The 13379-nt window shown below is 45.7% G+C and overlaps 4 protein-coding genes across 22 annotated transcripts in view; 3 read left to right on the top strand and 1 right to left on the bottom strand.

The window, feature by feature from the left end:
* LOC105690021 (calcitonin gene-related peptide type 1 receptor-like) overlaps positions 1-13379 on the bottom strand; it is a 112438-nt gene that overhangs the window by 27029 nt on the left and 72030 nt on the right. The window lies entirely within an intron of this gene.
* On the top strand, positions 484-3224 carry LOC105690022 (juvenile hormone esterase-like). 2 transcript variants are annotated; one of them, XM_020854663.2, is made up of 8 exons: positions 484-652; positions 1152-1452; positions 1531-1716; positions 1801-2003; positions 2083-2239; positions 2337-2660; positions 2718-2862; positions 2926-3224. In XM_020854663.2, exons 1-8 carry the CDS (start codon positions 515-517, stop codon positions 3086-3088), a joined length of 1617 nt encoding a protein of 538 aa, XP_020710322.2. In that variant the 5' UTR covers positions 484-514; the 3' UTR covers positions 3089-3224. The 2 variants fall into 2 exon arrangements, with proteins under 2 accessions (XP_020710322.2, XP_048509526.1); XM_048653569.1 differs by lacking the exon at positions 484-652 and adding an exon at positions 669-1067.
* LOC110117222 lies at positions 3370-7766 on the top strand. The gene has a single exon (XM_020854660.2). It carries the CDS (start codon positions 4096-4098, stop codon positions 7657-7659), a length of 3564 nt encoding a protein of 1187 aa, XP_020710319.2. The 5' UTR covers positions 3370-4095; the 3' UTR covers positions 7660-7766.
* Positions 8317-12713, top strand: LOC105690015. Its single transcript, XM_012407486.3, has one exon. It carries the CDS (start codon positions 8724-8726, stop codon positions 12315-12317), a length of 3594 nt encoding a protein of 1197 aa, XP_012262909.2. The 5' UTR covers positions 8317-8723; the 3' UTR covers positions 12318-12713.

Here is a 13379-nt window from a genome sequence, read left to right on the forward strand (position 1 = left end):
GCGGATCGTCGTCCTCGTATCCCTGCAGCGCCCCAGGGCCGATTCACGTTTGGGGAACGTGTGCCAAAGCTTGGCATATAAAAATAATAGAAAAAGAGAAAAATTAAAAAAAACTTTTTCTCTCCCCCCGTCCGATTATACCCTTGCCTGCAGTCTGCCGTATACATTAACGTAGACGAGATAAAGGCGGTCTGCAGATGCTCGCGAACGAGAGAAAAAAAAAAAAAAAAAAAGAAGAAAGAAAAAAGAGAGAAAACTTTACAAACAGAACAGATTGCATATACTTGGGAAGTTTTTGGGCCTCGCGGTGTTGTACCCGCACGTGATGTAATATATTCAACGAGCGTAATATAGAATGGAATAAAATCGACGACCGGAATATCGTTTCAAATTATTTCGCGGTTTTCACAGCTGTTGGAGAGAAAGCGAGCTAGAAGAACGAACGGTCAAGGCGGACCTCGATGACCGACGTTACAGAGTCGCTGGTCTCAACAGTTGTTCTCCCGAGACCGATATGAACGGTTACGTGGTAAAGTTACGCGGTCTCGGTCGTCTGCGAGGTTCGATTGAAAAGAACGTGGACGGCGGTAGTTATGTTTCCTTCAAAGGTGTACCGTACGCCAGACCACCGGTGGGAGATCTCAGATTTTCCGTAAGTGTGAACGCTTCGACACCTGATAAAATAGACGACATTTTTGTTTTTCATCGGGGGAAAAAGAAAACAACAACAACAAAAATTACTCTCGATGCGAAACGGCAACAAAGAAAATGGCCGACTCGGCTCATCGGCTCGGTGATAACGCGAGTCACGGGGGCCGATCACATGACGTTGAAAAATTCCCGCCCGTAAATTCGAACGGTTCTTCGCGGCGCCGAAAATCCCACGCATTCCCTGAATACGAACGAAATTGACAAAAAATTGAACCAAATAAAATTTGCAATGATTTCGCGCTCGGCTTATCTTCGACGTGTGAATGCGGCTATCGAATATACGTGCACGCGGGAAAAACGAGCCGTGCACAGCGGCGAGCGAGGGCCTCGTAAATTATGTTTCATATTTTGAGCAGGTATATCGCGTTGCTATTAATTACGAGGGCATTAATCACGAAAGGACCCCGACCTGAGACCAGCTAATAATCTCTGCCCGTCAGGATCCTCTACCGCCGCTGTCGTGGACCGGTATCAGGGAGGCGGTAAATTTCGGTAATTCTTGCGGACAATTCGACGTGGCGACGAGAAAAATAATCGGCGGCGACGACTGTCTTTATCTGAACATCTACGCGCCCCTCCCTGAGGAGGGTTTGCCGAGGCGGTCCGATTTGCCGGTCATGGTTTGGATCCACGGCGGAGGTTTCGTGATGGGATCGGGGGATGATTTTCTGTTCGGACCCGACTATCTGGTCAAAAAGAACGTGATCGTCGTGTCGATTAACTACAGACTCGGCGTTCTCGGTAAATTTTTGGAGCTTATCGCGTTTCCGTGTGAAATTTGATTGTAAGGTATGCCGAACGGAGATTGAAATTTTTCAGGTTTTCTGAACTTGGAGCACAAAGTGGCCCCCGGAAATCAGGGATTGAAGGATCAGATAATGGCGTTGAGGTGGATCAGGGAGCACGTCCAAGTTTTCGGCGGAGAGAAAAGCAACGTGACAATATTCGGAGAGAGCGCCGGGGCGGCGAGCGTACATTACTTGACGTTGTCGCCGTTAGCGCAAGGTGCGATCGACTCGAAATAACGAGGACGAGGAGGCGGAAGGAAAAACGAATTTCTCTCATCAACAAAAATTACCTCGTTCTCAGGACTTTTTCACAAAGCGATCGCCCAAAGTTCCAGTGGATTCTGTCCGTGGGCCAGCAAATTGTCCAACCCGAAACGCGACGCGATGAGGCTCCTCGAATACCTCAAAATAAATTCAACGAACGAGCGAGAAATCGTGGACCGTTTGAAAACCGTCGAATGTTCGAAGCTTATCGAAGCCCAGACGAAAATTCAAACTCCCCAGGTAACGTGTAACGACATGAAAAATTTGTCAATAATTCTTCTCTTTTTTCAATGACTTTTTTGTTTTTTTTGTTCAACAGGAAAAAATCAGTTGCGTATGGCTGTTCGGACCGGGCAACGACGACGCGGCGGACGTACCGTTTCTCCCAAAATTTTCCGAATCTATAAAAAATGGCGTCGTCAAAGTGCCTCTTATTTTGGGCTACAACAACGGCGAGGGGATCATTTTCTCAAAAAGTTAGCGGTCGGCTTTATTAGAGATAGAAAATGAGATGCGAGGGTTTTACAATTTCGTTCAATGAATTTGACATTTTTTTCCGTTACTTCGACACAGCTTTGAATTCGAAGTCTTGCGAAGCGATGAACGAGGACTTCGAATACCTCGTGCACCCGAAAATTTCGGATGACATGAAACGAGGGAGAGGAATAACCGCGGCCGATTTAAAACTCGCCTACTTCGGAGACGGACCTTTGCATCCGGAAAGGAGCATGCGAAATTTCGTGAACTTCATGAGCGATATGCAATTTACGAACGCGATATACGAGCTGGCTAAAAGGCAGGTGAAAAAGGGGAGAGAAAAAACTTGGCTCTACAGATTTTCGTTCGACAAGGGAATGTCATTTTTGAAATTGGTACTGAACGCCACGCATCTTCCCGGTAAGAAAGTCGCGATAATCGTCGTGGAAATTTTGTGAATTTATTTTATCACCGTAGGCGCGTGTCACGCCGACGAATTGGCGTATCTGTTTTATCCCCATGGATTGGTTGACCTCGGTTTTTTGCCACCGGAAAAAGGATCCAAGGAACGTATTTTGATAGAAAGGATCACCGGGATGTGGACCGATTTCGCCAAGATCGGGTAAGAGCGACGATTATCTCTCGGTGAAAATGATGATTTTCCTTATCGATTTTCGTTCTGCAGAAATCCGACGCCGGGAGAGAGTGAATTCGTGAAAATTAATTGGGAACCGATAAAATCGGTCGACGAACTGAACTGCATGGAAATCGACGAAGAGCTCGGTACATCGATAAATCCAGATTTGGAGAGGCTTTTGATCTGGAATAGATTGCCCAATAAATTATGACCGTAAAAGAGAAAAGACAAACTAAGTTTTCCGTTAGCAAAATTGTATTAGCAAAACCACGAATGGATACAGATTGTAATTGTAGGTGTCCATAATTTTCTATCTTCGGAAATATATGTTTTTTTTTTTCCAAATAGTTTCTATCCGGATGGACTTTATTATTAATTTTTTCCGCACTCGATCCACGTCCAACTTGAGATTCAACGACTTTATAACGTCTGGTTCTCCTCGTCCGAGTTACCCGCACTCGAACCGGGTGGTGTAGATATCGTAAAAGTTTCGCGTTAAAAAAAGAACAGGAAATCTATTTCAAATCCCAGCCGAAATATGTACTTTCGACTTCGCCAGCGACCCACTCTCGGCGAATACCCAAGGAAGTAGATAGTCGAGTTTCCGGGGTCCCGTCGAGGGCGTACCCACGTGATAAATGTACCTTTATATCGAGGTCAAGAGCGAGCAGTTACGACCTTTCAAAAATCCTCATGATATTTCACGGGGATATGGTCAGCTTCAAATATTCAACATCTGACCCCTCGCACGATTCGAAGATACCTTCGCTCGTAGCTTTTCCAATAATAGAAACGAGCTGGATTCTTCTAACTAGCCACCACCTTCGATTCAGAGAAAATAAAACTCAAACTCGAACGGAAATAACATTTTCGCTAACTGAACTAACATTTCAATTAATTTCTCCGCTATATTTTCTGCGTAAGAGAAAGTTGGTGCTGCCAGCTTTATTTTATCTGGCGCAACCTCACCGGCTGAGGCCAACCGCGACGTGAACCACGAACGAAAAAGATATAGCCTGCACTACGCTGCAGATTTGATTCTACGCCTTTTGATCGATCAGATGATCTTAAATTCGCTCGTGTTTGGAGCAGAGTGAGGAAAAATAGGAGCGCATTGTAAATCCGGTCCGAGATATAGTTTTCGATCGTTAATAAATCAAGGACAATCGAAGGTGGGATTTACAAGGACGATCACCTCCTTCGAGCAAAATAAAAAAGATGGAAGTTCACGCGCAATATTTAAAGGCTATTCAGAGCATCGCGGGTTCTACACCCGGTGAAAAATACAGGACGATAAATTCGGTGGTTAAAAAAATGGCGTCGGATTCGAAAGGGGATCGGGTAATTCCAGAGGACATTCCGGAAGTCCTGATGCCACTGGTTCGCGTTGAGATGGCTAAACTTCTGCGACAATACGAGGGTATAATTGAAGCGTTGAAGAGCGAGGACCTCGCCGTTGTGAGACGTGCCCTCAAAGCGACGTGGTTTTTCGAATATTTGAATGAAAAAGAAACCGAGACGAGCTGCAGGTATTTCCTGAAGAATCTAACGGCGGAAATGTCGCTTTTCGCTCGATCGAGAGTGATAAAAAAATTTGCCATCCATATGAGGGACGTCAGAATCGGAGCTGAATTTTTCAACGAAATTTACGAAACTTATGGCGCGAATCAGGCCGTCCCTATGCTCTTGGCTTGCGACGAAGATTTTACGTTTGAGACGATAAACGAAAAGAATATAGTACTCCCGACTTGGGTGGTGAGAAAAATTTACCGAAAATATCCGTCTCTCGTGATCGAGTATCTGAAACTCGGCGAGCCAAGGGACGAAGAAAATGTCAGAAACATTCGCGGAATCGACATCAATAATTACAAAGAATTTTTGCCAACCCTCGCCAAGGATCGTTTCGACGATTTCATGGCCGTATACGATTCCCACGGAGGTATGGACCTGAAACTCGACGAAAAAACGTCCAACAAGTTCGTCGAAACTCGTCTGAATCTGATCGCCGCGAATCCCGCGAAATACCTGAACTTGGCACCGCTGAAAATCGTCACGGAAAAACTGTCGGACGAGGATTTTAAAGGAATGTTCAAAAAATTGTTCCCACCGCATCGGGACGACTTCGCCTACGATTATCTCTACGGTACACTGAAGTATTACAAATCCGAGGAGAACGGGGCGCCATTAATTCTGGATATCTTCCGGGAGCTTTACGGCGAGGATCTTTTGAGCGGTAAATTTTTAACGAGTCCTAATTTCGTGCGAACTTTACCGGCGTCCGCGAGGGTCAGGTACGCGAGGTCGATGCTGAAACGGGACAAATTTTGGTACTATTGGGACCGGCATTATTCCTGGCGGTGTTACTTGCCGACCAGCGAATCCGTTCCGCTGATAATAGGAGAGATCGCGAGGACCCCGAACCGCAGCAAACGCATCGGGCTTGAGGAGCAGCTATTTTTCACCTGCGAGGTGAACGGAGACGAGAAAGCGCTTCTGAGGGTGCTGAACTACCTGTACGACAATCACAGGGACGACGATTACACCCTGAAAATAGTTTGCTCGTCCTGCGACGCTACGAAACTCGGCCCGGCGCATTGGAAGGTTTTCGAAAAATCCTTCGAATTACTGAAAAACCGAGGGGATTGCGAACGCGTTGAAATAACGAAGGCTTTGGAGACGGCCTTCCACTACTGTTCGAGTAACGATCTTCCCTACGACGAATACGTCGAGATATTCGTGAATCTGAGAATAGAGCGGGGATGGGAGGGTTGGAACGTTTTGAAAAAATTTATGAACCTGGAGAAAAAGTTCCTCGAATTATTCGTGAAATTTATATCGACGAGGCGGCCGTTCGCTGAGAAAAAATCGAGGGAGCGCGAATTCGACGTCGTGAGGGGCCTCGCGACGTCGCTGTGGGATTTCAACGAACGTCACAAAAGTAGTTTATCGAAAAAATTATCCGTCGAGGAGTACCCGTGGCTGATGAAAAATATGGAAAATTTTTTCATCGTCGACGACAACGAAGCGTACAGAGAATCGGAAAGGCTTTTTTTCGTTCGGTGCAGACGGCAAGAACCCGGTTTATACGATTACTGGATACGGAAGCACGAGAACTTTTGGCTACTCGGGGCGCAAGTGATACTCGATGTGCTTTACAAGGAGCCAAAACGGGTGTCGAAAAACTGGAGGGAGTGTTTGAAGGAGGTACGGGATACGAAACGTCAAAAACACGTGGTAGAAATTTTCCTTCGTCGGAGTAAATGGCACGAAAATTTGCCGATTAATTTTTTCAACGAACTGATCGCGGCCCACCTATTCCCAGAGACTCGCCTAAGTTCGCTGAAAATGCTGGCCTTACTGACCGACGGTGTGACTTACGGTAAAATTATCGAAGCTTTCATTTATCGCGGAAATAAAAACGATACAATCGACGCAGCGTCGAATTTGGCGAAGGTGAACCCTCCGGTTGGTTTCGAAATAATTTCCAAAATTTTCGATGCCGATTATTTCGGAACGACGTTGCGATTTTCGGAGAGCGTTTGCCGTGGATTACGAGTAGCTAAAGTGGCTTCGTTAGCGAAAATTTTGACTACGAGATCGGAGAAGGTTTCCAAAAAGCACGGGATCAGATTGGGAGGTTCGGTAGCGCCGTTGGAAGTACAATACGAGAGCCTAGCCTCGATGTGTAAAATTGAGACGGACGTATCGATTCGACGGATTCTTTTTTACACTATTCGTGACCTATTTCGTGCACAACCGGATCCTCGCAGTTGGAAATTGTTCGAAAACTGCATCGAAAAATTGGGAGCCGCGGACGACGTTGAGATTTTCAAAAATTTCGATACCCTCTCCTGGGTACCGAACGACTACGTTTTCCCGTACGTCAGAACCGTTCTCAACGCGGTCGAATCAGGGCGGGCAAGGAGCGAAGACCCGAAATTTTTTGGGGAAATTATTTGCGGATTCGTAAAATCGATCGACGACAAAATCGCCGAACTCCTCCCGGAAGAATACCTGGGTGATCTTATTCGAAGATATTTATTCGTTTTTGAATACGATTCCAGAATCGCGGAAGCCGCGACCGAACTGACTGTGAGCAGGTACATACTAACGTCGATAAAAAACGACAGACTGACGACGAGACTGAAATTTTTCGGAGATCATTTGAGGCGTAGTGTAAAAAAATATTGGGACACACCTGGCCCGAGTAACCGTCAATTTTACCCGATGAATTTCATGGTCAATCGATTTTTCCAAACGATCTGCGGCGGGGTAACGGAGAGAACGGACGTCAGAATTTACGAAGAATTGTTAAAAAATTTTCTATCCGTTCTCGAACCGCATCAAGACGCTTCTTCCTACTTGCAGCTCGTCTTCTCCGTCGGATTCCACGGGTCTGAGACATCGACGGATTTCGGTAGGAAAATTTCTGGAAAGATTCGCGAGGCGATGGATATTTTTTCACCCGAATACGCCGTCGTCGTGGCCGCTAAATTCGCGGATTTTATGAAAACCAGAGCGTTCAGCGATCCGGAAACCGGAGATGAAACGATATTCACGATCGCCGAAAATTTTCTGGCCGAAGGCTCGGTGCCCTGCGCGATGATCGCCGCGAATATGTTGTTCGCCACAAAATCGAAAAAACTCCATCGGAGACACGTAGATCTGATTCATTCGTTGAAAGCTATTCGAAACTCCGGCGTTTCCAGTGTAGTGAATGCAAATTTGAGCGCTTTCAAATATCCAGATCCGGAATACGAAGACGATTTATCAAGTTCGTAAAATTATTCGTACTTTGCGCAAAGTGCGATAATATTCCACACGTGTTTTCGGTTATTGAATAAAAAAAATTTCCGAATGAGCTTTTCTTTGAGGTCGATGTGTGTTATTTTCCTGTTATCCTTTTTCCCGTCAGGATCGATAAGATCCGATGATCAGCAAAATGACGCGAAACGGAGACTTTCCTGAATTTTCCATCATGAGGATCTTTTGATTGTCGGTCAAATTTTGCGCCCTGTAAAATTATTGCGAATTTATATCGCGTCGAGGAGTCATTTTTCTCAGGTACCTGTTGCACACATTCGCACGGACGACCCAGTGGATCGGAATACGAATAAACGTAACGTAAAAATTCAGAATTTTCGACGCGATCCGGATGTTCCCGATATTATCCCGGAACACCTGAGACCTTTGGCGAAAATTTTTCACCGGTACGAAAAAATCATCGAGGCTCTCAAGAGCGATGATTTGATTGCGATTCGATGAGGCATAGTTTTAAAAAATTCTCACAACGAGGAATCTGTGTAGCCGGCATCGAGCATGTTGCGTACGATTACATCACATCGCGAAGCTTGTGTAAAAAAACGTTATATAGAAAGTGAGTCACGTATTTGAGTCTGCGCGTTGCGTCTGAATTTTTATTACATACGTCGGCCAGAGTCGTTCCGAAGAGTGCGGCGGCTGAGCAACGTATATCGGACAACGCCCCGATAAAATTTACCGCAACAATATTAATCGCGATTTTTTAACCCTGGAATAATAATTCGCGATGAATTTTCTAACTGTACAAAAGTGTTCAACGATATCGCGTCGTTTCCCGACGATAAACAGAGTCTGTTGACAGACAGCGTGACCTTGGAGATCGCGTCCACGTCGACCCGTAGCCGGTACCAGCATACAATACACGCTTTCACTGTGCGCATGTCAACATCAGACTCGAGTCGTTGAGTCGATTTATCGCAGCGGGCGTTTTTGAGTTATTTTGTATTCGCGGTAAAAGAAGTGCGGAAAAAATAGCGGCGAAGAAATTTTACACGGGAGGGTAGCGGCTAGCCCGTTCTTTCGCGATGGTGGAAAAAATCGAATCACCGTACCTCGAGGCGTTACGATCTGTCGCCGGCGATACACCCGGTGAGAAACAAAAAACCATAAACGAGATCGCCAAAAAATTGGCGACCGTCGAGAGCGGTGGGATCGTCGATCCGGAAGTTCCCGATATTCCGGAACTCCTGAGGCCGCTGGTCCGCGTTGAGGTTGCAAAAATTTTGCACCGTTACGACGAAATCATCGAGGCTCTGAAGAGCGAAGATTTGTCGGTGGTGACCAGGGCGCTGCAGGCGAAATGGTTTTTCGACGGATCGGAGGACGCTCCGGTGAACGCGAAATATTTCGCCGATAAAGTTTTCCACGAGATATCGTTATTCGCTAGACTGAAGGTGATCAAAAATTTGGGACTTTATCTGAAGAATCCGCGAATCGCGGCCGATTTTTTCACCGCGACATGCGAACTCTACGGGGTCGAGCAGGCTCTCCCGCTCCTCCCGGCCTGCGGCGAGGATTTCGCGTTCCAAAATATAATGGAAAAAAAAATCCTACTGTCCTCGAGAATGGTGAGAACTCTGTACCGAAAATATCCGAAACTCGTGATAAAGTATCTGATGCAGAGCGAAAGGCAGAGTGAAAATATCCGGACTCGGGATAAAATCAAACTGAGCGCCTACGCGGATTTTTATTCGGAGATTTCGAACGAACATTTCGAGGAATTCATGAAGATATGCAGCATAGAGAAAAGCCTGAAAGTCAAGCTCGGAAAAAGAGCGTCGAAAACGTTGGTCAAAAAACGGCCCGATCTGGTGGTGGACAATCCGAAAAAGTACTTGGAAATAGTGCCGCTCAAACTGCTGGCGCAAAAATTGTCTTCCGACGATTTCAAAAAAATGTTCAAAAATCTATTTCCCGAGGATAAAAACGATTTCGATTACGCGAAACTGATGGATTGTTCGAAGTTTCTGAAAAACGACGAGGACAAGGTAAAATTAATTCGGGACACCTTCCGCGAGGTCTACGGGGAAGACGTAATTCATTGCAAAAATTTGATCAATCGCAAGCTGATGCAGTCGTTACCCCCGACCGACAGGATAAAGGTGGCGAGAATGAGACTCGAGGAGGACAAGGACTGGCACGTTTACGATCCCGAATACTCCTGGCGTTGTTATTTGCCGACCGAAGAATCGATCCCCGCGATAATCCGAGAAATCGCCAAGACATCGGACGCAACTCAGCGCGGCGAATTTTTGAAGCACTTGATATTCACTTGCAGAGTGAACGACGACAGAGAAGCCCTGATCAAAGTATTGAAATACGTTTACGACAGGCACAAAAACGACCAGAAATATATAATACAAAAATTTCTATCGTCGCTCCAGAAGTCGTTCGCGCTGTCGAAACTCACGTCGGCGCATTGGGAGATATTGAATAATTTTATAAAACGAGCGGAAATAGTCAACGATTTTGACAACGCGATTCAGACGTACCTGAATCTGTTGGAATCGGCGATAGGCTATTGCGAACTTAACGACCTACCCGCGGACGATTACGTGCGAACGTTCGTGAGTAGAAAGATCTCGTGGTGCTACCAAAGGTGGAATATATTGCGTGATAACGCAGATTTGGAAAGAAAATATCTGAAAATATTCATAGACGCGTTGCCCGAGCAATATCCCTTCGACGATGAGGTTTGGAAGAAAGACGAGACGGTCCGATGCATAGCGTGGTCGTTGTGGGAATTCAACGAGCGGCACGCGCCACCGAATGGAGGCGAAAAAAAATTTTCCGTCGCCGATTATCCGTGGATTTTGGAGAAGCTGGAAGAATTTATGGAGGAGAAGTTGGACGAGCGATACCTGCAGAAGTCCATGCTCGCCGAGCAGAAGAAAAACGAACCGGAAATCTACGTGCGGTGGATAAAACGGTTGAAAAATTTTTGGGAATTCGGCGAGGACGTTATCTCGGACGTTTTCAAAGAGACGCCTGAACGCGTGCTGGCAAATTACAAGGAATGTTTCAAAGAGCTTTCGGACGTCTACCAATTGGGACCGAAGTTAACAAGGATAATCGTTAAGAGCAAAAGTTACCGAGAATTGGGAATAAAATTCTACGGCGAGGCCCTCGAGAATTACGCGAATCCGGAAAAGTCGAAGATCACGATAGCGATTTTGGCGCTGCTCACCGACGGCGAAACATTCGCGAAAATCATCGAATCTCACGTTCCAACGGAGGATACCATAGACATCGAGGACCCCGGGGCGAGAGATAAGTACAAATTGGTGCCCGTCATAACTTCGAACCTTGGCAAAGTGAATCCTCCCGTATCCCTGGAAATCGTGGGAAACTTCTGCGCGGGGGATTACCTCCAATTGGCGCTATGCTCGCTGTCGAAAATCAGCTGTAAAATTCCGGTGTCCAAGGTAATCGGTTTCGCGGCTGCGTTGACCGACGGCAAAGTGTCCGCGATTAAACAGGGAATAAGGATGATCTACGAGGTCGGTACCCGCGAGGAGGTCGACGCTCGTCTCGGCGAACTGTGGAATCTTCAGAAGCACGCTTCGGTCCGCGGTGTGCTTTTCAAAAAAATATTTCACGCCTTCTCGAGGCGACCGGACCCCCGGAGCTGGGCGTTGCTCAAGGGATGTCTGGACGGTCTGAACGCCGCCGACGAGGCGGAAGTCTTCAAAATATTGGAGACCCAAATATACGCGGTGCCTAAGGACTACCTGCGCGACTACGTCGCCGCGGCACTCGGTGCCCTCAAAATGATGGAAGAAAAAGCGGAGGACCCCGACACGTACGTGGATCGCGCTTGCGACCTGCTGAAAGCCATCGATCCTCACATGGCGGAAGCTCTGCCGGAGGAATTCTGTCGAAATTTGATGAGGAGATATCTGTTCGTTTTTCAATTCAACAACGTCGTCTTCGAGGCCGGACGAGATTTCGCCATCAACTGTTACCTCCTAGGATCGAAATCGTACGACGAATCGCGATTGAATTTTTTCCTAGGATATTTGCGCGATTCCATCAACGAGCACTGGGACGAACCTGCCCCGAAAAGGACGAAATTCTTCCCTATGAACTTCATGGTCAATCAATTTCTGACGTATCTTTGCGACCAGGCGGATCGAACGTGCGACGTACGGATATTCGAGTCGTTTTTGGGGATTTTTAAAACCGTACTGAAGCCGCATCAGGAGCCCGTTTCGTTTACGGAACTTTTTTACTTCGTCGATTACCGAAATTCGGAAAGTCCTCGAGAATTTGGGGAAATCGTGGCTCGCCACCTCCCCGAATTGGTGGGTTACTTCTCCCCGGAATGTGTGATCTCTCTGTCGAACAGGTTGTCGGAATTTTTGGGAAAGCATAATTGGAAGGATTTCGCGAACAACGAAGAAAACGCGCTGATGGTGATCGACCGTCTCGCGGAGACCGGAGATATTCGTTGCTCGTTTTTCGCCGCGAACATGCTATCCGGAAACACGGCGAAAAAATTCGACGGTTATCGAAATCGCGTTATTCAAAATTTGTATAAATTGGAACACCCCGGTATATCCGCTATTCTGAACGAACGTTTGCGCAGCGGTGTGTTCCCAGGTGACGTAGATGAATAATTTTCGAATCCCGCCCACTATCCTAATCGTGAATCTCGCCAAACGATCCCAATATTTTGTGATATCTATACTCGTTTCTCGCTTCATTCATTTTTACCATCGGAGCAGCAGCTTTCTTCACCTCGAATCATCGTTATAAATATTGATAAATATGTTTAGTTTTAAATAGATCTAATGGAATCTTCGATACAGTTAATTCGATAGTTTATAAAAGTATACTATAAATTAAGCGGTTTGATTATATTTTTATGACATTTATAACATGACGATAAGTTAATGGAGAGAAAATTTATGGAACGTAATGTCGGAAATATTTTTCCATCATATTTTTAATAGTCCTTCGATATTTCATGTAACTAAATAAAACAGATCTGCTGTGTTTACTCTTCTCTCAAATAGTGTCAGAATTTATTCAACATTTTTTTTTTTTGTCCGTTCTCAATTTTCAGCGATCATATGCCGTCGAGTCTTTGGATTGAAATTTGCACGGCGTCCGATGTTGACGAATAAAGATATGAATTAAAAAGCAACGGAATCGTACCAATTAATAATTATATTGATAACTAATTGCAAGTGCAACACAGTAGCGCAATATCGGCGTTCGCGACCTGTTGCACTTTCATTCGCGATATCTCGAAACTCTGTACTAATCGCAATACAAATGTATCGTCCAATTTTACTTCGTAACCGTACGGAAAATTCTCGACACTTTTTATCTCGGTTTTGGTTTTTGGCTTTCGAACGATGCAAACGGTCGACAGAATGATCATCAATCGTCAATTTTTGTAATCATTATAAAGTTATCGAATTTTTGCGAGGCTGCGATTTTCCATCGATGTGGGGAAACTGAATGAAAAAAAGTTGCGGACTGTAGCAATAATTTGGACGAGGTCTGGTGAGGAACAGAAGAAAAAAAAAAAAAAGGAGGAGAAGTAAAAAGAATAGGGCGGTTTCCACGTTAGCGAAATTTTGTAACTGCTACCGACGTCGGGCTATCCGAAAAATGACCGATCGCCAATATTTGTTCTGTCCGATAATTCGCGATAAATATTTTCCTCAAGG

This window comes from Athalia rosae, chromosome 4, assembly GCF_917208135.1.
Source record: "Athalia rosae chromosome 4, iyAthRosa1.1, whole genome shotgun sequence".
Taxonomy (NCBI): domain Eukaryota; kingdom Metazoa; phylum Arthropoda; class Insecta; order Hymenoptera; family Athaliidae; genus Athalia; species Athalia rosae.

Bases quoted from the DNA above. Each gene is read 5' to 3' on its own strand.
- LOC105690022 (XM_020854663.2), top strand. From the start codon at position 515: ATGAACGGTTACGTGGTAAAGTTACGCGGTCTCGGTCGTCTGCGAGGT. The intron at 1,453-1,530 runs GTAAATTTTTGG...GAAATTTTTCAG, and splicing joins CTACAGACTCGGCGTTCTCG to GTTTTCTGAACTTGGAGCAC. The intron at 2,661-2,717 runs GTAAGAAAGTCG...TTATCACCGTAG, and splicing joins GAACGCCACGCATCTTCCCG to GCGCGTGTCACGCCGACGAA.
- LOC110117222 (XM_020854660.2), top strand. From the start codon at position 4,096: ATGGAAGTTCACGCGCAATATTTAAAGGCTATTCAGAGCATCGCGGGT.
- LOC105690015 (XM_012407486.3), top strand. From the start codon at position 8,724: ATGGTGGAAAAAATCGAATCACCGTACCTCGAGGCGTTACGATCTGTC.